Genomic DNA, 24,231 nt, shown 5'->3' on the forward strand with positions numbered 1-24,231 from the left:
TTGTTCAACTCCACTGTTGTATATTATTTTGTTGTGTTGTGGTGGTCCATTTGGGTAATCTGTTATATGTATTTTGTACGGAGCTGTACTGTTGTAAACTAACAACCTCAACACACATACAGTATCTGAAGTGTTTCCCACTGAATAATATTCGGGGTTGCACTACAAACTGCCCTTTTGTAAGGATATTTTTTAAATGTTCTCCTTTTTATAAAGGAGATTTGTGATGAGAGATTACAAACTGTTATCTTCACCCCATCCTTAACATTCTGGTGGGTTTGGTGCCAATTTGAGGCAAAAACCACAGTTCCTGTTTTTAAAAGTAATTTTAGCTCACAGAACTAGCCTGTCAGAAATGAAATAAAAAGCATCACATTGCCAACATCAAACTCTCCACCAGTCTGGTACGAAAAAAAAGGTTTTATTTAGGCATCTGTTTTTTTAAAAAAAAGTAAACTTTCTTATAAAGGGTTCCTTCTATTTGAGAAAGAAGAAAAACTACTTCATATAACATGAACAAGAATTTAGTAAACAGACAAAGAAGGATATACATAAAAATATCATTTATATACAGTATAAAAAAAGGTTTACTATCAACTTAACTATGAGCTTTTTTTCTGTAACTCAGACTATTATACTGCCTGTAATATTCTTCAAATCTGGGTTATCCCATCTGTTTTTCAGGGAGTAAGGCTACACAACACTGTTGGAAAAAACAGGTCAGAGGACAAGGAGATACAGTATGTGGTCAGGCTGTTTGCACTCATATCCAGGACTGAAACAAATAAAACTGCAGTATCTATTAGGCTCTGCCCTTACTTGACTACCATTGAACCCATTCCTGTCACATTCATTGCATGTGGAGTGTAGGACTACTGACAGATGAAAGCTGCTCTATTAGGTCATTCCTGCTTGGCAGGTTTCTTAACCCTGATGTAGCAGAACCTTCACAAGACTTTTGTTGATCAGTAATTCACAGTCCAGTGGAGTTCAATGCATTCCTGTATGTGGGAAGTCTGAATTCCATTTTCCTCCAAGACTTAAACAGATGTTTCCTGAAACTGTAACTTCACCGCCCTTCACAAACAAAGCTACCGACTGCATATTTGACCAGGAACTGATTACTTGGGTGAGCAAGATACAGTTGCAGCTCACTAGCGAAAACAACCGCAGCAGTGGGCACACCCAAACGTGTGCAAGAAAGAGTTAAACCCAGCTTAGAGAACACCTGGAGGTACGAGCAGAGGCAAACTAACACTTAAAACACCTAAAAAGAAGGGGTAGGAGGGAAGGAAATCAGAAAGGTTGAGAAAGCACAAGATGGGTGACACAAACTAACTGTGCCCCTTTGCTGGAAGCACACTGGTTCCACACTGGTTAAAGGCCACTTAAGAGAAAACTGAAACCTAGTCATAGAAGCGCTGAGCCTAACTGTCCAGGCAGAGTTGTTTTACTCTGCTGGTGGCCAGCCTGAGAGCCGTGAGATTAATAAGCCACTAGCCCCTGGATGTGCAGAAGAATCCTCAGACCCGTCCTTCTCTCTGTTCAGTGCAACATGTAGCCCTGCCCCCTGAGCATAGAGATGGCGTATCCTCGTAGTTGTCTCATCATCAGCATCAGGCTGACGACTGTTTCCAGTATTAGCTAACAATATGCTGTACATGCAAGAGGTGAATTTTAATGATTGTCCAAATCACCGTACTAGTCTGTTAAGACGCAGTACCAATTCTAACTCCCCCTACCGGTCTCCACTCCGGCCACACCGTAGTTTAATCTCATTGAGGCAGTCATCCATTAAGACACAATAATGCAATTTTCTATGCATGTTGAACAATTTGTGTGGTAAAAATGGAAAATCCATTTCCAGTTCTGTTACAAACAGGGACTAGCCACAAACTTCAAAACACTTCTGACGTTATTTTATAAAATTAGAGAAAAAAATCACAGGGTAATTACAACAAAAGAAAAAGACTGATTGTAACAGTGATTTAAACTTTTTTCAATAACCTTGCAATAAAATGGTACCTTTTCATAAGACTTTAGAAGCATTTACATTAAAAAAAAACCAATATACAATAGAATTTGTAGAAAATATAATAATAGCAACAACGGCGCAGTTTTTTCAAACTTTCTCTAGCACCAGACTGCAGGAGTCGAGCTCTTCCAGGTGTCGATAGCTAGATTACCTGCCCGCCTGCGAGACTGACACTCAGATTCTGCTGTCAGAACAGGGTTCTTCACAGTCTTAAGTCTCCACAGTGCAATTCCCACCAGCTGCTCTGAACTTCAAACCCGCCAGTGCAGAACTTGTATTGATCTCGATATTTCATGTTTCCGTATTTCTTCACAGGGATCACAGACGTAACACAGGGCGAAGACAGCTCCCAAAACGTCTGGTACAAACTAGTTTTTTTTTTTTTACACTCTTCTAAATCACAGTAATATTTCTTAAAAAAAAACAAGTAAAAAGCAGTGTCCTGCCTTACACTTTAAACGGGTAGAACAATTAGTCTTCTCTTTAGCTCTTTGCTGGACTTAAATTAGAGCCTCTCGGCCTTTTTTGCAAACAGTTTTACAATGATGAGGTGCGATCCACTGACGTACTTATGGATAAGATGATAAGACCCTTATCATGTTAAATATTTTTCTGCATGAGGCCTCTTCTCCTCTTTAAAAAACAGAGACATTATGGGTTAACAAGATATCAATACAGAGAAGCTATCTTATTAAGAAGGCAGAGTAACAGCTATATGTTGCTAACATAACATGAGCTATAGAGCAGTAAAAATGCTGGTGTATAATCCTTTAAGAGCAAGAACGTAGTTTTCTTCTGCAGTTTCGTACAGAGGCAAACATCTGGCACATTAAGCAGAACATCCCCTATCCATATAATCACACCTAGCTAAAAACTGATACACTGAAAGACATTTCACGAGTCTTGTAACCAGCAGAGGCATAACATGTGTACGCCGCAGTATATGTGAATATATGTACATGGATATCTACCACACAGGCCATAGATATAACATAATTTCAAAGTAGAGCTCAGGGGTTACGTCCGTACATGGTACATTATCAGGTAATAAAAGATTAATAAAAGAAGAAAAATTAATTTAAAGACACACTGCTGAGCAGAACCTCTAAAAACACAGCATTTTGCTTCTCCCCACATCGTTATGGCCAAGGATCAAGTCTGAAGGTGTCCACCCATATAGAACAGTCCACTGAGAAGTGTAAAGCTGTATTTTTCAGCTCTTGGCTACTTCAGTCATTTTGAAGATGAATTACTTTCCAGTCATTGCAAACGCTGGTTCTGCTCCAGCTTGGTGCTGTGAGCTCTGAGGTGACTACTGCCATTCATCCGTTCGTAACAGACAAGGGCATCAGAGGTGCCTTTAAACACTCTGGTTCATCAGCCTGATAGCAGAAGACACACCCTTCTCTCTTCACTGCTGAACTTACGATCCACAGGTTCGTTGTCGATATCAACAGAATACAGACGTTGTTCATAAAGTACAGACCGTATTACTTCTGTTCCGAAGGTGTTTTAGATGGCTGTTCAGAGTACCCTTATTATTCAGGCGTCTTGTCTACAAACACTTCCTAAAAGCATAACATTTTATAAATACAAGATAGAGATGGGAGGAAAAAAAACGACATCCTTCAAAAAAAAACACTAACTAAAAATGTGACCCAGCAGGTCCTATCTAAAGAGATGGCTCCTCAGGTCAGTCTAGGATCTATGTTAGGATCCTGACTCTCACACAGAAGGAGGGAACACACACTGTAGAGGAAAGCCTTTAAGGCAAAGAGGGTACTTTTCGAGGCAAATCTTCTTTTTCTTACCTTCAAATTGCTTTTTAAAGCTTAATGGCTAATGTTGCCACGGAATACTGAATACCAATGGATCTGTGTCAGCAGTCCTTGTTTTCATCCAAAGTAAAAGCCTTGATTTTAAAAACTGATGTTGTTACAGACAAGGTAATGGCACGTATTTCTGCTTTTGAGGGGAAAAAAAAATAAATACGCAGCTATATGACCAGAAGGAAGAACTGGACTGAGAGAGTGTTGGTTTCAGAAGCAGTGCGTCAGCTGTGATTGACTCCGCTGCCAGCAGGGGGCGCTCTATGCATACACCTGCATGTTGCCACGCTGGGAAGGGGGTGGCGGATGCTGCTGCTGCTGCTGCTGCTGCTGTTGCTGCTGGTGTTGCTGTTCAGGAATGTGCGTGAGGCCAGGCTGGTGCTGCCCCAGGGGCGTGGGGCTGGTGGTGACGTCGGACCAGTCGGAGTTAGAATGAGGAGAGGAGGAGGACCAGGGATCGGGCGACTCAGGCGAGGGGGTGAGGTAGGGGTGCTCGCTGGGTGGGTGGGCGCCGTGGCTGGGCGTGCCATCGGAGGTGGCCGTGGTGTAGCTGTGTTGAGAGGGAGGGGTGGGATATTTATCCACGGGGCTCTGCAGGGTCTGGTAAGGTGGCAGAGGCCTCTGGGCATCAGCTGGTGACTGGGTGAGCACAGCAGCTGGGTGAGCCATGTCGGGCAGCTGGTACATCATGTTCTGGACGCAATGCAGGTGCTGCTGCTGCTGCTGCTGCTGGGGCGCCTGGGTCTGCTGCTTGAGAAGCGGCTGCTGGCTGCCCGGGATCATCTGGAAGGTGACGATGGGTGGCAGCTGCTCTCGGCTCATGGTGACGTTCATGGGCGTCATCATGCCGGTGGGCATCATGGAACCGGCGCCCAGGTGGGCCTGGTGCTGGTGCATGCTGGGGTGCGAGCCACTCACCTGGTGGGGGTGCATGAGGCCGAACATCTGGCCGTATCCGGACTTAGAGAGCCCCATCCAATCGTGCTGCTGCCCCTGCCTGCCAATGGCCAGCCCGGCCTGCTGGGATAGCATCTGGCTGACAGGGGGCAGTACAGGCCCGCGGGGCGGATGCATGGTGCCTGCAGAGGAGGGGTGCATGGTGCTGGGGGAGGTCAGGAGGGGAGGGGAGGTCGTGTCGGACACGTAGGCGTGGGGCGATTCCAGGGATTCGACGGGGGACAGCGTGACCGAGCTCTCCGACAGCGGCCCCTTGCCCTCGCCGGGAGACTTCTTCCGCCGCCTGGCCTTGACGTCCTTCATCTCCTTCGCCAGCCCCGCGGCGGAGCCGGCTTTGGCCGCGGGGTTGGCGCGGCGCGTCTTCTTGCCCTGGCCGGCCTGGCGCAGGCCGAGGAAGGAGCCGTTGGAGCCGCAGACCATGGGGGAGAGCGTGGCCCCGCCAAGGTGGCCCCCCGGCCCCGCGTGCGGGCTGTGGACCAGGTTGTACTCGTCCAGGAGCCGCACGATGTCGTGGTGCATCCGCTCCTGCGCCGTGTCGCGCGGCAGCCGGTCCAGGTGGTCGGTGATGTCGCGGTTGGAGAAGTGGTCCAGCAGCACCTGCGCGGCCTCGAAGCTGCCCTCCCGGGCGGCCAGGAACAGAGGTGTCTCCTCCTGCGGAAGACCCACGAAATAAATGTGATCACTCTAACCCCCCAGGGGAAGGCAGCTTGAGCCGATTATCCTTCCCTGCCTGGTCTAGCCCTGTACGCAGTCAACAGGAAAGTTCAGACCAGAGCTCATCATGGTCTCTGTCGTGTTTTATGCAGACCAGAAAGCACACGAATCCCTTCCCAGATGGAACACAGTCCCATCACAGGGATCACCCCGCAAGAACACACATCCCCACTTTTACAGCTGGGTGGACTGGAGCGACCGGGTGAGGTAAAGCACCTCACTCACTGTCTGTAGCAGGGACTTGAACCCACAGCCCAGCTGTACGAGACCAGAGACTTAATCATTATAACACCATACAGCCCCATATTAGGTCCAGGGCATCGTCCTGGTCTTAAAATAGAGCCGCTTCCCATTTAGTGAATTGTACGGATTCATTGGGAAGGATTTTTCAGTCCTTCCTACAGGAGGACAGCATTATACAGTAGATACAATGTGCGTATCTTTTTAAGTTTCTGAGTATTTTGAACTGTCTTGGCCGCGGGCATAAAAAAGAATGAAAGTGCCCACGCTGGCGCGTGCCCTCGGAGAGCGAGACCGAGGCGTCGGCGTGCTCGGACGGACCCCCAAGCAGAAGGAGCCGGACCACGGGCGGCGGGCCGGAGCGGGGCTCACCTTGTTGTCCTGCATGTCTCTGTTGGCGCCGTTCTTCAGCAGCACCAGCGTAGCCTCCACGTTGTTGACCGCCGCGGCCCAGTGCAGCGCCGACTTGCCTGAGGGGACAGAGTGGTTAACCGGGCCCGGGCCACGCCCCGCGGGCCCCCTGCCCCCCTCGCGGCCCCGCGCCCTTACCGTGGTCGTCCACGGCGTTGACGTCGGCGTGGCAGTTGATGAGCTCCTCCACCATGCCCTCCACCGCCAGCCGAGCTGCAAGGATCAGCGGCGTCGTGCCGTCGTTCATGCGCGCGTCCAGGTCCGTCGCCCGGTTCCGGATCAGGATCTATGGGGGGAGAGAAGGGAACCATGAGCTCCTGCAGTAATGGGTTCCGTCAGTCCAAGTGTGGCTGACAGTAAGGACCTCCTCTCAGCAGAGCTTCCACAGGTGTAAACGGCAAGATGGGCTGAACAGCCTCTTTGCATTTGTAACCGATCTTATGTTCTTATGGGAATTTGTGTCCGCGAACAGCATTTCATCTGACTCCAGACTCTTCTAGAGCACTTCTCTCCCTGCTAGTTGGGGATTAGTATTCTTTCGCCCTTGTGTCAGAATGGATACCTGAATCTGTGTGTCTCACTGTGACGTTCTGTGTGACTCTGGCTGTGAGCTTAATGTGTGTGCCGGCACTTCTGTGTGTGTGTGCTGACACCTCTGTGAGTGTGTGTGTGTGTGCTGACACCTCTGTGAGTGTGTGTGTGTGTGTACGCTGGTACCTCTGTGTGGTTGTGTGTGGGTGTACGCTGGTACCTCTGTGTGGTTGTGTGTGGGTGTACGCTGGTACCTCTGTGTGGGGGTGTGTGTGTGTAAGCTGGTACCTCTGTGTGGGGGTGTGTGTGTGTGTAAGCTGGTACCTCTGTGTGGGTGTGCATGCTGGTACTTCAGTGTGTGTGTTCTGGCCCCCCTGTGTGTGAGCACGCTGGCGCCTCTGTGTATGTGTGTGTGTAAGCTGGTACCTCTGTGTGGGGGTGTGTGTGTGTGTAAGCTGGTACCTCTGTGTGGGTGTGCATGCTGGTACTTCAGTGTGTGTGTTCTGGCCCCCCTGTGTGTGAGCACGCTGGCGCCTCTGTGTATGTGTGTGTGTAAGCTGGTACCTCTGTGTGGGGGTGTGTGTGTGTGTAAGCTGGTACCTCTGTGTGGGTGTGCATGCTGGTACTTCAGTGTGTGTGTTCTGGCCCCCCTGTGTGTGAGCACGCTGGCGCCTCTGTGTATGTGTAAGCTGGTACCTCTGTGTGGGGGTGTGTGTGTGTGTAAGCTGGTACCTCTGTGTGGGTGTGCATGCTGGTACTTCAGTGTGTGTGTTCTGGCCCCCCTGTGTGTGAGCACGCTGGCGCCTCTGTGTGTGTGTGTGTGTACGCTGGTACCTCTGTGTGTGTGTGTGTACGCTGGTACCTCTGTGTGTGTGCGTGTGTGTGCGTGTGTGGGCACTTCTGTGTGTGTTTGCTGACACCTCTGTTTATGTGTGTGTGGGTGTACGCTGGTACCTCTGTGTGGTTGTGTGTGTGTAAGCTGGTACCTCTGTGTGGGTGTGCATGCTGGTACTTCAGTGTGTGTGTTCTGGCCCCCCTGTGTGTGAGCACGCTGGCGCCTCTGTGTGTGTGCGCTGGCACTTCTGTGTATCGGGCACTCAGCGCGGGGTCACTCCACATACCTGGAAGACCCCTTGTGCGTCAGCAGCCACAGCGGAGTGCAGAGGCGTGCGGCCCATGTTATCCTGCGCGTTGGCGTCCGCGCTGGCATCCAGCAGCCTCTTTGCCGCATCGGCGCGGGCGTAGCGGGCAGCCAGGTGCAGAGCAGTCTCGCCGGTGCGGTCCGTTTGGGCCAGCAGCGTGGCACCCTGGGCGATGAGGTCGGTGATGACATTGGCCGAGGGGTCGCTGTTGTCCTCATCTTCATCCAGGCTGGCCTCCGTGCCACCCACACGCAGAGACGCCAACATGAGGGGAGTGAAGCCGTCTGGGAGGGAGGGAGGACGGGGGGAACAGTCACTTCTCAGGCTCACACAGACTCGTATTTCAAGAACGCCAAGGCAAACTCTGACAGATCCAAGGATATCATCATCAGACTGGTGAATGGTATATGGTTTAAATGGAACAAATATGCCTGCATGTTAGAAATCATGGTTGATTGTTTCTAGATTAAAATAGGTTTAACATTCCTAGATGTCAAAGATCGGACAGAAGCACGACAAACACAATCTCAGTAGCTCTGCTGTAGTGACTGTGTGTGAGTCCCATGTCCAACAGCAGATGAGACCCGACAGTACAGCGTGTACGTGCAGCTTGATACCTGGCCCGCGCACGTTGACGTCCAAGCAGTCCACCTCCTGCTCAGCCTGTGGTGGGGTCAGCGCTAGTGGTGGGGTCACGCGGATGTCAGCAGCCTCCAGGTGCTGCTGGGTCCACTGTCGGCGATCGACTGGCCCCTCACCGCCCGACAGCAGTGCCTGGTCCTCTGTCTGGATGTGGCAACACGGACAAACAGACAGCTGTTAAGTTTGTGCAAGACCGCATCAGGCATTCAAAGACACAAAGTGTCTGTGAGCTGTACGGCCCGTCTCTCTCTCTCCCCCAGTCTGTGGGCTGTACGGACTGTCTCTCTCTCTCGCCCCCAGTCTGTGGGCTGTACGGACTGTCTCTCTCTCTCGCCCCCAGTCTGTGAGCTGTACGGACTGTCTCTCGCCCCCAGTCTGTGGGCTGTACGGACTGTCTCTCTCTCTCGCCCCCAGTCTGTGCGCTGTACGGACTGTCTCTCTCTCTCGCCCCCAGTCTGCGAGCTGTACGGACTGTCTCTCGCCCCCAGTCTGTGAGCTGTACGGACTGTCTCTCTCTCTCGCCCCCAGTCTGTGAGCTGTACGGCCCGTCTCTCGCCCCCAGTCTGTGGGCTGTACGGACTGTCTCTCTCTCTCGCCCCCAGTCTGTGGGCTGTACGGACTGTCTCTCTCTCTCGCCCCCAGTCTGCGAGCTGTACGGACTGTCTCTCTCTCTCGCCCCCAGTCTGCGAGCTGTACGGACTGTCTCTCGCCCCCAGTCTGTGAGCTGTACGGACTGTCTCTCGCCCCCAGTCTGTGGGCTGTACGGACTGTCTCTCGCCCCCAGTCTGTGGGCTGTACGGACTGTCTCTCGCCCCCAGTCTGTGGGCTGTACGGACTGTCTCTCTCTCTCGCCCCCAGTCTGTGGGCTGTACGGACCGTCTCTCGCCCCCAATCTGTGAGCTGTACGGACTGTCTCTCGCCCCCAGTCTGTGAGCTGTACGGACCGTCTCTCTCCCCCAGTCTGTGGGCTGTACGGACCGTCTCTCGCCCCCAGTCTGTGGGCTGTACGGACTGTCTCTCGCCCCCAGTCTGTGGGCTGTACGGACTGTCTCTCTGCACCAGTTTCCATGTCTCCTACCCTCTGTTTCTTGGCCTGGGAGCCCTCTTCCAGCCAGTACTCCTTCTGATTGGGACCGATCATGCCACTGCCATCCTGTGGCTTCACCAGGTTCCTGACAGGAGAGAGCAGGCAAATGTAAGTGACAGGTCCCTTCTACCTCCACATCTCTTTGGGACAATTTACTCACTGGGAATGAGAGCTGACAAGAATTTGTTCAGGCGTCAGTGTGAGAGGGTGAGGACTTCAGTGTGACAGTGTGAGGGCTGCAGTGTGTGAGAGGGTGAGGGCTTCAGTGTGACAGGGGCAGCAGTGTGTGAGAGGGTGAGGGCCGCAGTGTGTGAGAGGGTGATAGTGACTCAGTGCCAGAGACAGCAGGTATGGTCTGGAGTGCCTGAGCTGCACTGCACCAGCGTGTGACAGAAAGAGAGCAGCAGTACATCACAATAACCAAGACTCCTACTTCATGTCGAAGTCGTCCTGCCCCACGGGCTCACGCCTCTTGCGGTCCTTCTTGGGCAAGAAGCCGTCGGGAAACCAGAGCGCGCCGTGTTTCCGCTTCCTCTTTGCCACCAGGACACCCAGAACCAGGATCAGCAGGATGATGGCCGCAGCAACACCCAGCAGGTACATCAGGTGCGACTGCTCTATTTTGCCAGGCTCACCTGGTAAACCAACACACTGGTATGAACCCTGACCGGCGCAGAGCACACTCACACTTGACCCCGTGGTTACATTTTCTGACGCCCACATTTCAATACAGATCGTGCTGTGGTGACAGTGAACATCAAGGGTTGTAAAAAACTCCCCTGCATGTAGTCACCCCTACGCTGAGGCAATGAGAGAAGGCTTTGGAAGAATACCACCTGCTCATAAAGAAGAACCTGCAAAAATGAGGCACTCCTGAGCCAACTGAATAACCGGCACTCAAAGAGAGTGAGATCCCACAGGAGAGGAAACAGCTGATAGAATAGGCTCTGTGGGGAACTGGCCACTCCGCTGGATGCCAATTATACAATCAAACCTTGTTTTTACGGGGTTTTTTCTAACAGATGGCTTTCTTCCAAAGCCCCCTCTCTCTACCTTACACCTAGCCACGGAGGTGAAACTGGGCAAGTCCGATCATACAGTTTAGACAATAAACCTCTGCAGCCCATTCAAGAATATAAGATCCCAAGCGATACATATAGGGCTAGCCTCACTCCCAGTACTGAAACAAGCACAGGAGGCCACAAGAGGAAACTAGACGTGGATGAAATAAGACGAAGCATAGGGAACGCTGTTATTTGTTATTTCAAATTCTTCAGCTACTAAACTAACAATGAGGGCTGTCCTAGTGCCTCCTGCAGGCTGGGTGAGGCAGCGCGTGTGCCCCTGGGGAAGGCGGGTACTTACTTCTGACGCTGACCACAGGGTAGGACAGCGGGGCCTTGAGAGACTGCGCAGCGATGTAAGAGGCGGCCAGGCTGGTGTTGGTAAAGCAGTCATCGGAGCTCTGCACACACTGGCGGTTGTCGATCTCCATGTGCACTTCCGAGCTGCAAAGAGGCACACCGTTACCCACAGTCCACTAGGGGGCGGCACACTCAACCCGCTGCCAGCAGAGCCCGAGGCGGCAGCAAGGCTTTCACAGAACGTTCTTTTCGAACGGTCGCTCCAGGGCTTCTTCCACAGCTGAATTTCAAGTGCGCTGAACAAATACTTCTATAAACGGACCTGAGCTGATTACGCCAATATATCAGGTCACCCTCTCGCATAGACGTGCTCTGTTACCCTATGAGCTCTTCAGCACTGGTTTGGTCGTGGTTACTCAAAGCAGCAACACACGAGGACGACAATCTGCACTGTTCGGTGCTTTCTCCCATTACTCCGGGCTCACACGCGTCAACACGCAACAATAATTCAAAATGAGCCAAATCTGGACTTGAGGGCCTATTTGAAAACATTCCGTCGACGGCGGCGGGACAGGGGCACCGGTGCGGGCCTTACCCAATGATCTCCTTCCCCAGCTCCGGCCGCACCAGCGAGCGCCTGCCCCTGCGCTGCCCGCTGACCGCCCCCTCCTTGCCGAAGTAGGGGAAGACCATGAGCTGCCCCTTCTTGTCCTTCTTGACGCGCAGGTTGGTGCGCAGCAGCGTGCCCAGGGAGCGCAGGAAGCCGCGCAGGTCCCCCAGCAGCTCGCTGGGCTGCAGCAGCACCACCAGCACCAGCGTGCCGTCGGCGATGCGCTCGGGGGTGTCGGCGGCGCAGTCCAGCCCGTCCCAGCCGCACTCCTCCGTGTTGCAGCCCTGGTTGCAGTGCCCGTTGGCGTAGTGGTCCGCGCAGTACTTGTCGTACCTGCAAGGGGGAGGGAGACGTGAGCCCGTGAGCCAACGGCGGCAGGGGTGGGAATTTCGGGGACGCAGGTGGCGGAGGGGGGGGGGAACCGGGAACGGCGGCGGCGCGGCGCCACTCACTTGCACGTGCTGCCGGCGTTCTGGCACTCGAAGCCGTCGAACAGGCACGTGGCGGTGTTGCAGGCCTCGTCGCAGCGCCCGTTCTGGAAGAGCTCCCAGCAGGGCAGCGCGGCCGTGCAGTTCTCCCAGGGCCGCGGCCAGCGCAGGGAGCAGTCGCCCCCGTCCCACTCGCACTCGTGGGTGTTGCACTGCGGGTCGCAGATCTCGTCCCCGGCCCTGCCCGGGCAGTCGGCGAAGGGGCAGGAGGGCGGGGGGGGGCGGGTGGGCGCGGGCGCGGGCGCGGCCACCTCGCAATGGTGCCCCGTGAGGCGCGGAGGGCACTGGCACTGGTAATAGGGCGGCAGGGGGTCCCCGAGACAGATGCCCCCGTTCTGGCAGGGCCAGCGGGAGCAGCCCAGGGGCGTCTCGCAGTGCGGCCCCGTGAACTCCGGGGGGCACTGGCAGCGCGGGCCGGCCGCCGTCTGGACGCACTCCTTGCGGTTCTGGCAGCGCAGCCGAGAGCAGGGGTTCCTCTCCACGTGGGTGCAGTTGCTCCCCGAAAACCCCTTGCAGTAAGACAGGCAGACAATCAGTACCAGAAACGGGGGTGAGCTGGCAGTCATACCCCCGGGACACTGAATGGGCACAGAATGATGGCAGCCAGCCCCAGCCCTGCATGTCGCAGCAGGGAAACAGTACGACAGCAGCGACAACGACAGAGGGGAAGAAAGCCAGATACCATGAAATACACACATGCTGTCAAAAGTGTGGCTGCTGCATGAAAGGCCACTGGGGCTTAGTACTATTTAACCCCCTGACCCCCTAATAGTTTAACCCCCCTATCCTAATAGTGAAAAACAGCAAATCTGACTTCAGCAGGCTCAAATACGATGTGAAAGTGAGCATGACCACAATGGCTGCAACAGACATCAGTGTGCAAGGCTGAAGCTATCAGACCGAATGCCTGTGTGATGTGCAGCTGTGATTGCTAACAAGATGAGTGAAACCTGCATGACCTGTAGTCTGTCACACACACACACATCTGTCAGTAGTTTAGGCTGATATCTTGGTTTCTCTAACCCAAGTGCCTCCCTAACTGTAACCACCTGCGTACTTGCACTTTGCCATCATGAAGCTGGTACAAAGCTGGGCAGCGATGCCCCATACAGTATGTGCATGAAATGAACCTGATCACAACACAAAATCTGATTTCCAGGATGCACCTTGAAAAGTACTGGATTTACCTGAGCGGCATCCTTCGAGCCTCTTTCCATTCGGCAGCATGAGAACAATACAAGGTCACGTTAGAGCAGTGCCACTGATCTCAGCACCCACCCCCAATGCCAACCCAGCGGGTGTTTCCTGGTGCAAATCCCCGAGCAACAGCTGCTCAGGAAGGTCAGACCCCTGTAATCAGCCCCTGGCCCGCGCCAACGCAAACGCGGCTGTGTGGCAGGAGAGGCGCGGGGGAGTGTGCTCACCGGGCGGCAGTGGCAGCTGTATCCATGTGGGGTCCCGATGGCCATCCTGCAGGTCCCGCCATTCTGGCACGGCTCCAGCTGGCACAGGTCCAGCATGGCCTCGCAGCGCCGCCCTGGCGTCGCGCGCGAGAGGGGGAGAGGGTCAAAGACAGGCGGGCAGAGCGGAGACCAGCTCACACCTGCTGCCAGGTGTTGTGGAGTGGTGTGTGTTATAACAGCGGAGTTGTGCAGCAGTGTGTGTTGAGAAGTGAAGTTACGCAGCAGTGTGTGTTGAACGGCGGATTGTGCAGCAGTGTGTGTGGGTGGAGTTGTGCAGCAGTGTGTGTTGAACAGCGGAGTTGTGCAGCAGTGTGTGTTGAACAGCGGAGTTGTGCAGCAGTGTGTGTTGGTGGAGTTGTGCAGCAGTGTGTGCTGAACGGTAGTTTGTGCAGCAGTGTGCGTTGAACGGCAGATTGTGCAGCAGCGTGCGTTGAATGGCAGATTGTGCAGCAGTGTGTGTTGAACGGTAGATTGTGCAGCAGTGTGTGTTGAACAGAGGAGTTGTGCAGAAGTGTGTGTTGAACAGTGGAGTTGTGCAGCAGTGTGTATTGGTGGAGTTGTGCAGCAGTGTGTGTTGGTGGAGTTGTGCAGCAGTGTGTGTTGAACGGCAGTTTGTGCAGCAGTGTGTGTTGAACGGCAGATTGTGCTGCAGCGTGTGCTGAACGGCAGATTGTGCAGCAGTGTGTGTTGGTGGAGTTGTGCAGCAGTGTGTGCTGAACGGTAGTTTGTGCAGCAGTGTGCGTTGAACGGCAAATTGTGCAGCAGCGTGCGTTGAACGGCAGATTGTGCAGCAGCGTGCGTTGAACGGCAGATTGTGCAGCAGTGTGTGCTGAACGGCAGATTGTGCAGCAGCGTGTGCTGAACGGCAGATTGTGCAGCAGCGTGTGTTGAACGGCAGATTGTGCAGCAGTGTGTGCTGAACGGCAGATTGTGCAGCAGCGTGTGCTGAACGGCAGATTGTGCAGCAGCGTGCGTTGAATGGCAGATTGTGCAGCAGTGTGTGTTGAACGGCAGATTGTGCAGCAGTGTGCGTTGAATGGCAGATTGTGCAGCAGTGTGTGTTGAACGGCAGATTGTGCAGCAGTGTGCGTTGAATGGCAGATTGTGCAGCAGTGTGTGTTGAACGGCAGATTGTGCAGCAGTGTGCGTTGAATGGCAGATTGTGCAGCAGTGTGTGTTGAACGGCAGATTGTGCAGCAGTGTGCGTTGAATGGCAGATTGTGCAGCAGTGTGTGTTGAACGGCAGATTGTGCAGCAGTGTGTGTTGAATGGCAGATTGTGCAGCAGTGTGTGTTGAACGGCAGATTGTGCAGCAGTGTGTGTTGAATGGCAGTGTCCTCTTGTCCACTCTGTCCCCCAGGAGAGCTCACCAGTGTATCCCAGGCGGCAGCGGCACTGGTAGTCATTGGCGAGCTGCACGCAATCCAGGCTGCCAGTGGGGTCACAGGGGTTGGACAGGCACTCGTTCACATCGCCTTCACAGTGTTCCCCCTCAAAGCCTTTCGGGCATGAGCAGGTATACCCTCCAATGCCGTCATTACACTGACCCCCGTTTAGGCAGCGAGGCATCCTTGAGCTGGGATCAGGGGCGCAGTCGTCAAAGTTGATCTCGCACTGCAGGCCTGAGAGCACACACACATTAAGCCACAAAGACTTTAACCTGCGACGTGAAGGTGAGCACACGGTCATGTGGTCAAACTGTCCTTCATAAGATCCTTCCGAAGACAAAATCCAAAACGTGACGTGCATCCTGCGCCTCTTCCCCATCTCCCCCCAACTCTCCCCCCCCCCCTCCGTGTGCGCCTCCCCCTTGCCCTTGCTCACCGCTGGTGCCTGGCGGGCAGGAGCAGGTGTAGTGGTTCACCAGGTTGATGCAGGTGCCCCCGTTCAGACAGGGCTGAGACTGGCACTCGTCCACGTCGTACTGGCAGTTCACCCCCTGGAAGCCCGGCTGGCACTGCGGGTTCGGGCACAGAGAGAGAGAGAGAGACTCATTCACAGAGCAGAACAGTAGAGGAGCTGACCTCTGTATCTCCGCTGTTACGCCAGCCACTGTGCTATAATCTCCACAATTCACACATGCGGCACCTGATTGCTAAACCAGGTCACGGCAAAACCCGAGAGTTTAGAGCGATTTTGAAAAATTCCTAAGATAACCACGGATTTTCAGAGCCACAATGAGCGTAGGCGCCTGGTGAAGAAACCGAATGAGCAGAATCCAGAGACGGATATTGACTGGATTGATTTTTAGTCCAAAAAGTGTTTACTGAGGTCAACGAATTGCATGTAAACATTTCAACAATGCTGCATTATGCTTCCTCCCGCCCTCTCATCCCACCCCTCCCTCTCACTCACACGTCTTCCTAGGACGCCAGCAGTCACACAAATGTGCCCTGGAATAATTATGCATCAGTTCCAAAAACACCGCCAGTTTTGCACGCGGGGAAGCTCCCCTGCAGACGCGTGAAACGGCTCTGCCTGCAGCCGGACACGGCGCGGACAGCGGATTTCTCCCCGAGGAGCTACCCCCTTCGTCCTCGCTCTGTGCCCCCGGAGGGTGGCTCACCTGGCAGGAGTAGCCCTTGGGGTTGTGGATCTCCACGCAGGTGGCGCCGTTCTGGCAGGGGTTCGAGGTGCACTCCTGCACGTCCACCTCGCAGTAGCTGCCCGTGTAGCCGGCCTGGCACTGGCAGTGGTGGGTGTTGCCCGTGGTCATGCACTTCCCCTGGTTCTTGCACACGCTGCTGACCGCCACACCTACGGACAGGGGGCGAGGACGAGGAGGATGAGCGATCCGGGTCTCCCCCGCCCCGATCTGGAACGTCATTCTGCTTCGACAAGATGATCTGTACGGGAGGGCTACTTAAACCCTGAAAGGGAGAGATCTAGTCTATTCACTCATCACTTTCCTCAGCGAGACCACGGAGGAGAAATGTAAAGACCAGCAGAGGTACCGGGATACGGTTTATCAGTCATAGATGGAGAACTCAAATCATGAGAAGTCATTGTAACATGGCGCAATGGCGCATGGCCTCACAGGGAATATCGCATTACGTTGCGTCACCAGTACCAAACAACGGTACTGCCGCAAAGGAGAGCATCCAGACGTTTTCTTAACCCGAAGGGGATGTCATTCTGCGACACAGTTCTGTGGAGACTCGACTGACATACTTAAAATTCTCCAAGGTCAAACCAGCTCAGGGGGACCCTCCCAAGGTCAGCGGCAATACAAGGTCCCCGAGATACAAGCCACATTTAAACTGAGGGGACACTCAAAACATCAGGTGGGACGGACGCTTCTTCACGCAGAGGAATATAAAAGATCTGGAACCGACGCCTTCATCCTGTGTCCGAAACTGAATCTGTGGGAAACACTGTGAGAGAACTTGATGCAAATAAGCGAGATGGGCCACAGGGTGTCTCTCAGCTGTGACCTTTCCTACACTCTTATGTGCAAACCGTTCTGCAGTGGGAAGTCTCCCTTCCACCTCCTGTAACAAGGGGTTCTGACAGGCAGGGGTTGCAGGGAAACCAGGGTCGGGGACCTCACCTCTGCTCTTGGCCACGTCTTCGCAGGACATCATGGGCACGTCGCAGTAGGACCCAGTCCAGCCCACAGGACACCTGCAGCTCCAGTCGGTGCCCTTCTGCACACAGGTGCCCCCGTGATTGCACTTGGGGTCTTTACACAGGTCCATGAGAGTCTGCGGAAAAGGAGAGGTGATATTAACAGACAATGAAGCACAGGAGCAGCCCGCCCTCTTCAAAACCATAGCCAGAAATAAAAATGACATGTTTGCTGTTCACTCAGCAGTTCAACAGACATATAAATGCAAATGCTATTTGACTGAATCCCACTGCAGGAGCTTGTTCCAAGATGCCCAAGAGGAGAAGTGCTGGCCTTAATTCCAAAGTGGGCGTGAGGCGTTCAGATCAAAGGCACTGTTGCCATAGTACCTGGAACAGTGTGCTGTACACACACAGAAGGCACGGAAGACCCACAGAGCTCCTTCAACACCGCGTTCTGTTGATGAACGAGCCGCCTTTCATCAACAAGTTGATGATCAGTCCTTTTCCATTTCACATAATTAAACATATCATATGTTTAGCATGCATCATGACGTGGATGACTTAAGCTACAACTTAAAAAAACTTTAAATGATTTAGAGAACAACTGAACTGAAAAACACAAAAAGTAATAAATAAACAGTGCACATTCATTAGAATTTTAGGAAAGGGGCCAACAATTTTAATTATGTGGCTTTCAGAGCACCTTCAACTGCAAACAAGCACTTCAGAAGAAATGCAGTGCAACATTAATTCTCAGCTTAAGCAGCTCTAGTTCACTGGGTTGTTGTCACCCTGCAGTATCCCACCTCAGGCATTCTTTTCCTGCACATCCAGCTGTCCAGACTAACTCTCAGTAGGCCCCTGTCTGAACGTTCAGATTGACAAATTCTGAACTCACCCAGGGAATACAAGAGCCCACATGCTGTACATAAAAGTTATTCTGCTTTCCTGGAAGCAGAGTCAGTATTAAATATTAGGACAAATGAAATATGAAAGTGAATAAACAAGAGGGTTAAGCATGAGAGCATATGTCATCAACACAAAAGTCCAGGATAGCCCTTTCCTTTCATTCAAATTTAGAAATGAGGAGATAATGTGACCCTCTAACAGAAACAGGAGTTGGGGTGCCTGTTCGGCCGAGTCCAGTAACTACACAGGCACACAGACTCTGACGGGAGGGGGGTCTGGGAGCAGGCGGCAGGTGTTCACCCCTGACCTGGCAGTTCTTGCCGGTATAGCCCACCGGACAGGAGCATCGATAGGACCCCAGGCCGTCCGTGCAGGTGCCTCCATTCCGACAGGGGTGCGAGTCGCACTCGTTGATCTTGTACTGGCAGAAGGTTCCGGAGAAACCGGGCCGGCATCTGCAGGTGAAGCTGTTGATGCCGTCGATGCAGGTGCCATTGTTGAGACAGGAGCTGCCAAAGAGAGAGACAGGCCAGGTCACACAACACAGAAAGATACAGGGATCTGAAGAGTCACATAGAGACACAGACTGGGTCACAGAGCACCGACAGACACAGGGATCTGAAGAGTCACACACACTGAGAGACACAGACTGGGTCACAGAGCACTGACAGACACAGGGATCTGAAGAGTCACACACACTGAGAGACACAGACTGGGTCACAGAGCACCGACAGACATAGGGATCTGAAGAGTCACACACACTGAGAGACACAGACTGGGTCACAGAGCACCGACAGACACAGGGATCTGAAGAGTCACACACACTGAGAGACACAGACTGGGTCACAGAGCACCGACAGACATAGGGATCTGAAGAGTCACACACACTGAGAGACACAGACTGGGTCACAGAGCACCGACAGACACAGGGATCTGAAGAGTCACACACACTGAGAGACACAGACTGGGTCACAGAGCACTGACAGACACAGGGATCTGAAGAGTCACATAGAGACACAGAGACCTGGTCACACTGCACTGCACAGAAACACAGATCTGAAGAGTCACACACACACACACACACACACACAGAGACCTGGTCACAGAGCACTTACAGAAACACAGATCTGAAGAGTCACACACACACACAGAGACCTGGTCACACTGCACTTACAGAAACACAGATCTGAAGAGTCACACACACATACAGAGACCTGGTCACAGAGCACTGACAGGAATGTAAGACGTTTAAATATGACCTGGTTCAGGCACGGCTTCAGAGGAAACGCGTTTGCACTACAGACGCCAGTCCCCTACCTCAATGTGCACTCAGGGATGTTGTTTTCGCAGTGGATGCCATTGAACCCGGGCACACACTTGCACACGTAGCTGTTGACGTAGTCTTTGCACGTGGCGCCGTTCCGGCAGGGGTTGCTGGCACACTCGTCCACTTCCGCCTGGCAGCGGTCGCCGTGGAAACCCGGCAGGCAGCTGCAGGAGAAGCTGTTGACCTTGTCGATACAGGAGCCTCCGTTCTGACAGGGGCCTGGGAAAACAAGGACACACGCATCAGCGCACGGGATCCTGGGGGAGCGCGGCTCTCACTCTGGTGTCCAGTGTAGGTGCACCACGACAGCTGCAGCGGTCAAGCAAGGCAGGATGGGAGTGGGCGCTCTGGTCACCTCAGTCACAGAAAAGATAGCCGGCAGGTGCCGGGGGTCTGTGGCTGAGGATCTGCGCCTGCGGCTGGAAGGCTGCCGGTTTGGATCCCACGGCCGGCAGAGGAATCCTACTCCGTTGGCCCCCTGAGCAAGGCCCTTCACCCCAACTGCTCCAGGGGTGCCGTATAAATGGCTGACCCTGCGCTCTGACCCCAAGCTTCTCTCCCCGTCTGTGTGTCTCATGGAGAGCCAGTTGGGGTGTGCGAAAAGACAAATTCCTAATGCAAGAAATTGTATATGGCCAATAAAGTGCTTATTTTATCTATCTTATCTCTGAGCCAGGTTCTCTGAAATAGCGGCACGGCCATCACCTGTTAGGCAGGCTGCTGAGGGCGACAGCGACCTTGACCGCACCCCCAGAGGCAGCCTTGGACAGAACGGGTTATGCCTCAGCTAGAGAACGCCAAGGGGCTGGCGGTGTCTAACTGCACGAGTGTGAGTAGCGCCTCAGAGCAAGGGCTTGACACAGGGCAGAAACTGGGACGTGTTTCAGAAGCAGCACATGGAGCCAAGGACCTGCAATGGCAGGGGTCTGTGGGAGGGGGCGCTGATTTGGGTTTACCCAACAGGAGACGTTGTGTTGTTTGAAGTGTGCTTAAAGAGGAACTTTCACTCTTCTTAAAGAGTTTCCAGAGTTTCCGTCTCATTCTGGAGCTTCGCAGTTTAACGGCGCAGTCCTCCGTGACTGGGCTCCCATAACCTGACCCATTGTAGGTCAGGAGCGTACATGCTGCCTGTAGGGTACAATCTTTTCATCTGATTGCCTCTTCTTTTTTTATTCTCGGGCTATAATGTAATCACACCATAATCAGAAGTGCTCATATGTGGTGTTGACCATGAAAGGGCAAAGAGTTGGGTACAGACGGGTTTGACCGGCTGTGTGTGGACGGGCACTCACTGGGCGTGCAGTCGTCAATGTTGGTCTCGCAGTTGGGCCCGCTGTAGCCCTGCCGGCACTGGCACTGGTAGCTGCCCAGAGTGTTCTTGCACTGGGCGCCGTTCTGGCAGGGCCTTGAGACGCACTCGTTGACATCCTGCGTGCACTGCTGACCTGCAAACACCCACAGACGCGCAACAGCAAGTGAGCAGACCCCTCGCCGCCATTTCCTGTGTCCACACACACACCTCGTCACAGTTCTTACGGGCCCCTCACAGGCGCAAAGACGTGTCTGCAGGACCACGCCCTCTTCTGTCTCGTTCTCACGCACGCACACACTTCGTCGCAGTTCATACGGGCCCCTCACAGGCGCAAAGACATGTCTGCAGGACCTCTTCTGTCTCGTTCGCACGCACGCACACACTTCGTCACAGTTCTTACGGGCACCTCACAGGCGCAAAGACGTGTCTGTAGGACCGAGCCCTCTTCCGTCTCGTCCACACACACGCACGCCAAGACGTTCATCATACCCACCTTGCCAGCCGCTGCCACACAGGCAGGTGTAGCTGGTATAGTCTGCAGACTCCTGGCAGATCCCTGCATTTGCGCAGGGCTGCGATGCACAAGGTGCCAAGATCACCTCACAGTTCCCACCTGGGCAAAGAGCAACAACAAGGGTTACACTGCTGCACTCACGCCCCCTTAGACCCCGAGACGACTACAACTACACAACCGTCAGCTCAGCACAGTCACAGGATCCGTTTTCCAGGAGAGCGTAAAGGAATGCAATTGAGACACTTTCAAAAGTGAAGGGTACTGCTGTAGGTCCCAAAGTAAAAGAACACACATCAAGAAAAAAAACAACAATCAGGTTGGAAACTCGACTAGGAATGTCGCAGCACGGCAGTTCCTGACAGTCTAAACTCTGATTTGCTTTTCCCTGCGCGAGCCGAGCCCGAGTGGGACACACAAGGTGCAGAATGGGCCCGGAGCGTGGCGTTACTCTACCTGTGTAGGGCAGGGCGCAGAGGCAGGTGTAGCTGCTCACTCCGTCCACGCAGGTGCCCTGGTTCAGACAGGGGTTGGACGCGCACTCGTTGATGTTGACCTCACAGTTTGACCCTGGTGGGGGGGGAGGGGGGGGGGGAGGTCAGACAGTGCTCTGGAGGGTGGGCGGAACGGGGGAGAGAGAAAAGCGACGCTACAGAACAGGGAGAGACGAGGGGGGGCTTTTCCCGGCCTAGTTCTTTTCTCATGACCCGGTTCGGGGCGCACAAGCGTGAACTCTCACTGCTCCGAGTATGAGGGAACACCCTCCCAATGCGGGGTGCGCCCCCATCCGAAACAAGACGTTTTTCAGGCTTCGCGTTTGTCAGAATGAACCAAATCTGGAGATCAACCGACCTCTGAGCCAGACCAACCGCTCCAAACAAACTCGAGAACGGGAATGACTGTAGCTGTAGTGAGTGGTATTGCTAAAGAAGACAGGGAAGAAGGGAGGTGGTCTGTTTAAAACAGACTGAGGATGAGGGCTCTACATAGTAAAGGGGGACGTGGCTCTGTTCTTTTAAGTGCAAAAGGAAAGATACGTATGGGGATTTCTGGTAAAGAAGAATTATGTAATAATAATAATAATAATAAATAAACTTTATTTTATATAGCGCCTTTAAAGGTGGCTTCTCAAAGCGCTTTACAGGATGACAATAACAATAAATAAGAAGACTAAACAATAAATAAGAAAATTTCACAAGACAGGACACAATTATAATTACAACAATACAACAATAAAGATAGAGGAGACCGTGGAAGATGGTATTAAGAAGAGCAGAGGGGTGAAGAATGGAACCAGTTAAGTAAAGGCTTTTCTGAAGAAGAAGGTTTTGAGTCTGGATTTGAAGGAGTTTAGAGAAGGTGACTCTCTAATATCCTTGGGCAAAGAGTTCCAGAGCTTGGGGGCATAGCAGGAGAAGGCCCTGTCGCCCATACAATGTAGACGGGCTTGGGGGACAGTAAGGAGAGCAGAATTTGAAGAGCGGAGGTTGCGAGGTGGGGAGTAGGGCGATAAAAGTTCAGACAGGTATTGAGGTGCCAAGCCATGTAAAGCCTTGTAGGTGAGCATGAGGATTTTAAAGTCTACGCGGAATTTGACCGGAAGCCAGTGCAAGGACTCGAGGATAGGAGTAATGTGAACACTTGTACTAGACCTGGTCAGGATTCTGGACCATGTATGTCAGCTGTTAACATTCCACACTTGCGCGATTGTCCTGTGTCCCTTGCGCGTTTTGGAAATACTGAATTTTTCCGGTGGTGCCAATAAAGCCAATTTGAATTTCAGGGAGGGGAAAAAAAAAGAGATCAAGGATGGGGGTAAAGAAACAGGAAGAAGCACAGAAAAGGAGATAGAAGGAGTCTCACAGACCTTTGAAGCCACGTCTGCAGGTGCAGGTGTAGCCATTAGTGAGGTCTGTGCAGGTCCCCCCATTCTGACACGGGTTTGACTCGCACTCGTCCTGATCCAGCTCACAATTCTTCCCTGTCCAGCCTGGATCACACTGACAGCTGTACCTGAGAGACAGAGAGAGAGGTCATCTGCAGCACTGGACAATGACACAGAGGTCATCTGCACCACTGGACCATGAGAGAGAGGTCATCTACAGCACTGGACTATGAAAGAGAGGACATCTGAAGCACTAGACAATGAAAGAGAGGACATCTGAAGCACTGGACAATGAAAGAGAGGACATCTACAGCACTGGACCATGAGAGAGAGGACATCTGAAGCGCTGGACAACGAGACAGAGGTCATCTACAGCACTGGACAACGACAGACCTAAGGACAGCACAACACAACACACATTAAAGTTAAATCGCTGCACAAGCCAGACAACACTACTTTACCCACTGGGACGCACAGACACAAACGCAACACAAACTGGAAAGCCCTGAAAGCCAATACACACTAGCTGAGTGTCTGACCAGGGTAAGAGACAACAGGGAGAAAACCTGCACCGTATCCGTTTTGCCAGCACTGTAAGTCACTGGTCATGAATCTGAATGTGTTCCGCAGAGAAGCTGTGTGAAAAGAGTCAGAGAAGGAGGGAGAGAGAAGGTGCGTGCTAGGTGAAAGGCACTGACCCCTCCAAGTCGTCCCGACACTCCCCGTGCACGCAGGGGGCACTCAGACACTCGTCCTGCCCGGCGTGGCACAGCAAGCCATGCGTGCCCTCGGGACACTCGCAGTGGAAGCTGTTATTGCCGTTCACGCACGTGCCCCCATTCTGGCACGGGTTCGAGAGGCACTCGTCTATATCAGTTTTGCACTCGGGGCCTGTGGACAGAAGAAAGGCACACATCAGTACTGAGTGTTCAGCACTTTAAGCCGGACTGGATACAGGAGCTACCTGCTTTCAGACACAGGGTGGTTAACAGGTCAAGAGCACTCGGACACACGAGGCAGAACTGCGACCCTTGGTGCCGTGAGATCACCAGGCCCATGCAGCTCTGTTCAATCACTGCATGTCCCCTCCTACAACTACATGAGAATGGGGCTCAGCCAATCACCCTCGCGTTCAAGCGGCTTCAGTAAAAATAATACTGCAAGATGTTTTTCAGCACCGCGGAAATCTCACCCTGGCTTTGGA

General features: G+C 53.1%; 1 protein-coding gene across 1 annotated transcript in view; it reads right to left on the reverse strand.

Annotated features, from left to right (window-relative positions):
- Nucleotides 1-405: 405 nt before the first annotated feature.
- The window catches only part of notch2 (notch receptor 2), a 73,474-nt gene continuing 49,648 nt past the window's right edge, over nucleotides 406-24,231 (reverse strand). Inside the window, exons 13-34 of the mRNA XM_069194368.1 lie at nucleotides 23,726-23,918; nucleotides 23,010-23,155; nucleotides 21,599-21,712; nucleotides 21,125-21,244; nucleotides 20,612-20,764; nucleotides 19,310-19,538; nucleotides 18,300-18,501; nucleotides 17,064-17,217; nucleotides 16,080-16,270; nucleotides 15,338-15,470; nucleotides 14,884-15,135; nucleotides 13,475-13,587; nucleotides 12,015-12,559; nucleotides 11,548-11,895; nucleotides 10,954-11,096; nucleotides 10,022-10,223; nucleotides 9,580-9,673; nucleotides 8,477-8,645; nucleotides 7,839-8,143; nucleotides 6,325-6,472; nucleotides 6,148-6,245; nucleotides 406-5,472 (exon numbers count right to left, since the gene is read on the reverse strand). Coding sequence (XP_069050469.1) covers nucleotides 4,126-5,472; nucleotides 6,148-6,245; nucleotides 6,325-6,472; nucleotides 7,839-8,143; nucleotides 8,477-8,645; nucleotides 9,580-9,673; nucleotides 10,022-10,223; nucleotides 10,954-11,096; nucleotides 11,548-11,895; nucleotides 12,015-12,559; nucleotides 13,475-13,587; nucleotides 14,884-15,135; nucleotides 15,338-15,470; nucleotides 16,080-16,270; nucleotides 17,064-17,217; nucleotides 18,300-18,501; nucleotides 19,310-19,538; nucleotides 20,612-20,764; nucleotides 21,125-21,244; nucleotides 21,599-21,712; nucleotides 23,010-23,155; nucleotides 23,726-23,918 — 5,399 coding nt within the window. The 3' untranslated portion in view covers nucleotides 406-4,125. The remainder of the gene's footprint in view (nucleotides 5,473-6,147; nucleotides 6,246-6,324; nucleotides 6,473-7,838; nucleotides 8,144-8,476; nucleotides 8,646-9,579; nucleotides 9,674-10,021; nucleotides 10,224-10,953; nucleotides 11,097-11,547; nucleotides 11,896-12,014; nucleotides 12,560-13,474; nucleotides 13,588-14,883; nucleotides 15,136-15,337; nucleotides 15,471-16,079; nucleotides 16,271-17,063; nucleotides 17,218-18,299; nucleotides 18,502-19,309; nucleotides 19,539-20,611; nucleotides 20,765-21,124; nucleotides 21,245-21,598; nucleotides 21,713-23,009; nucleotides 23,156-23,725; nucleotides 23,919-24,231) is intronic.

This window comes from Lepisosteus oculatus, chromosome 9, assembly GCF_040954835.1.
Source record: "Lepisosteus oculatus isolate fLepOcu1 chromosome 9, fLepOcu1.hap2, whole genome shotgun sequence".
Lineage (NCBI taxonomy): Eukaryota > Metazoa > Chordata > Actinopteri > Semionotiformes > Lepisosteidae > Lepisosteus > Lepisosteus oculatus.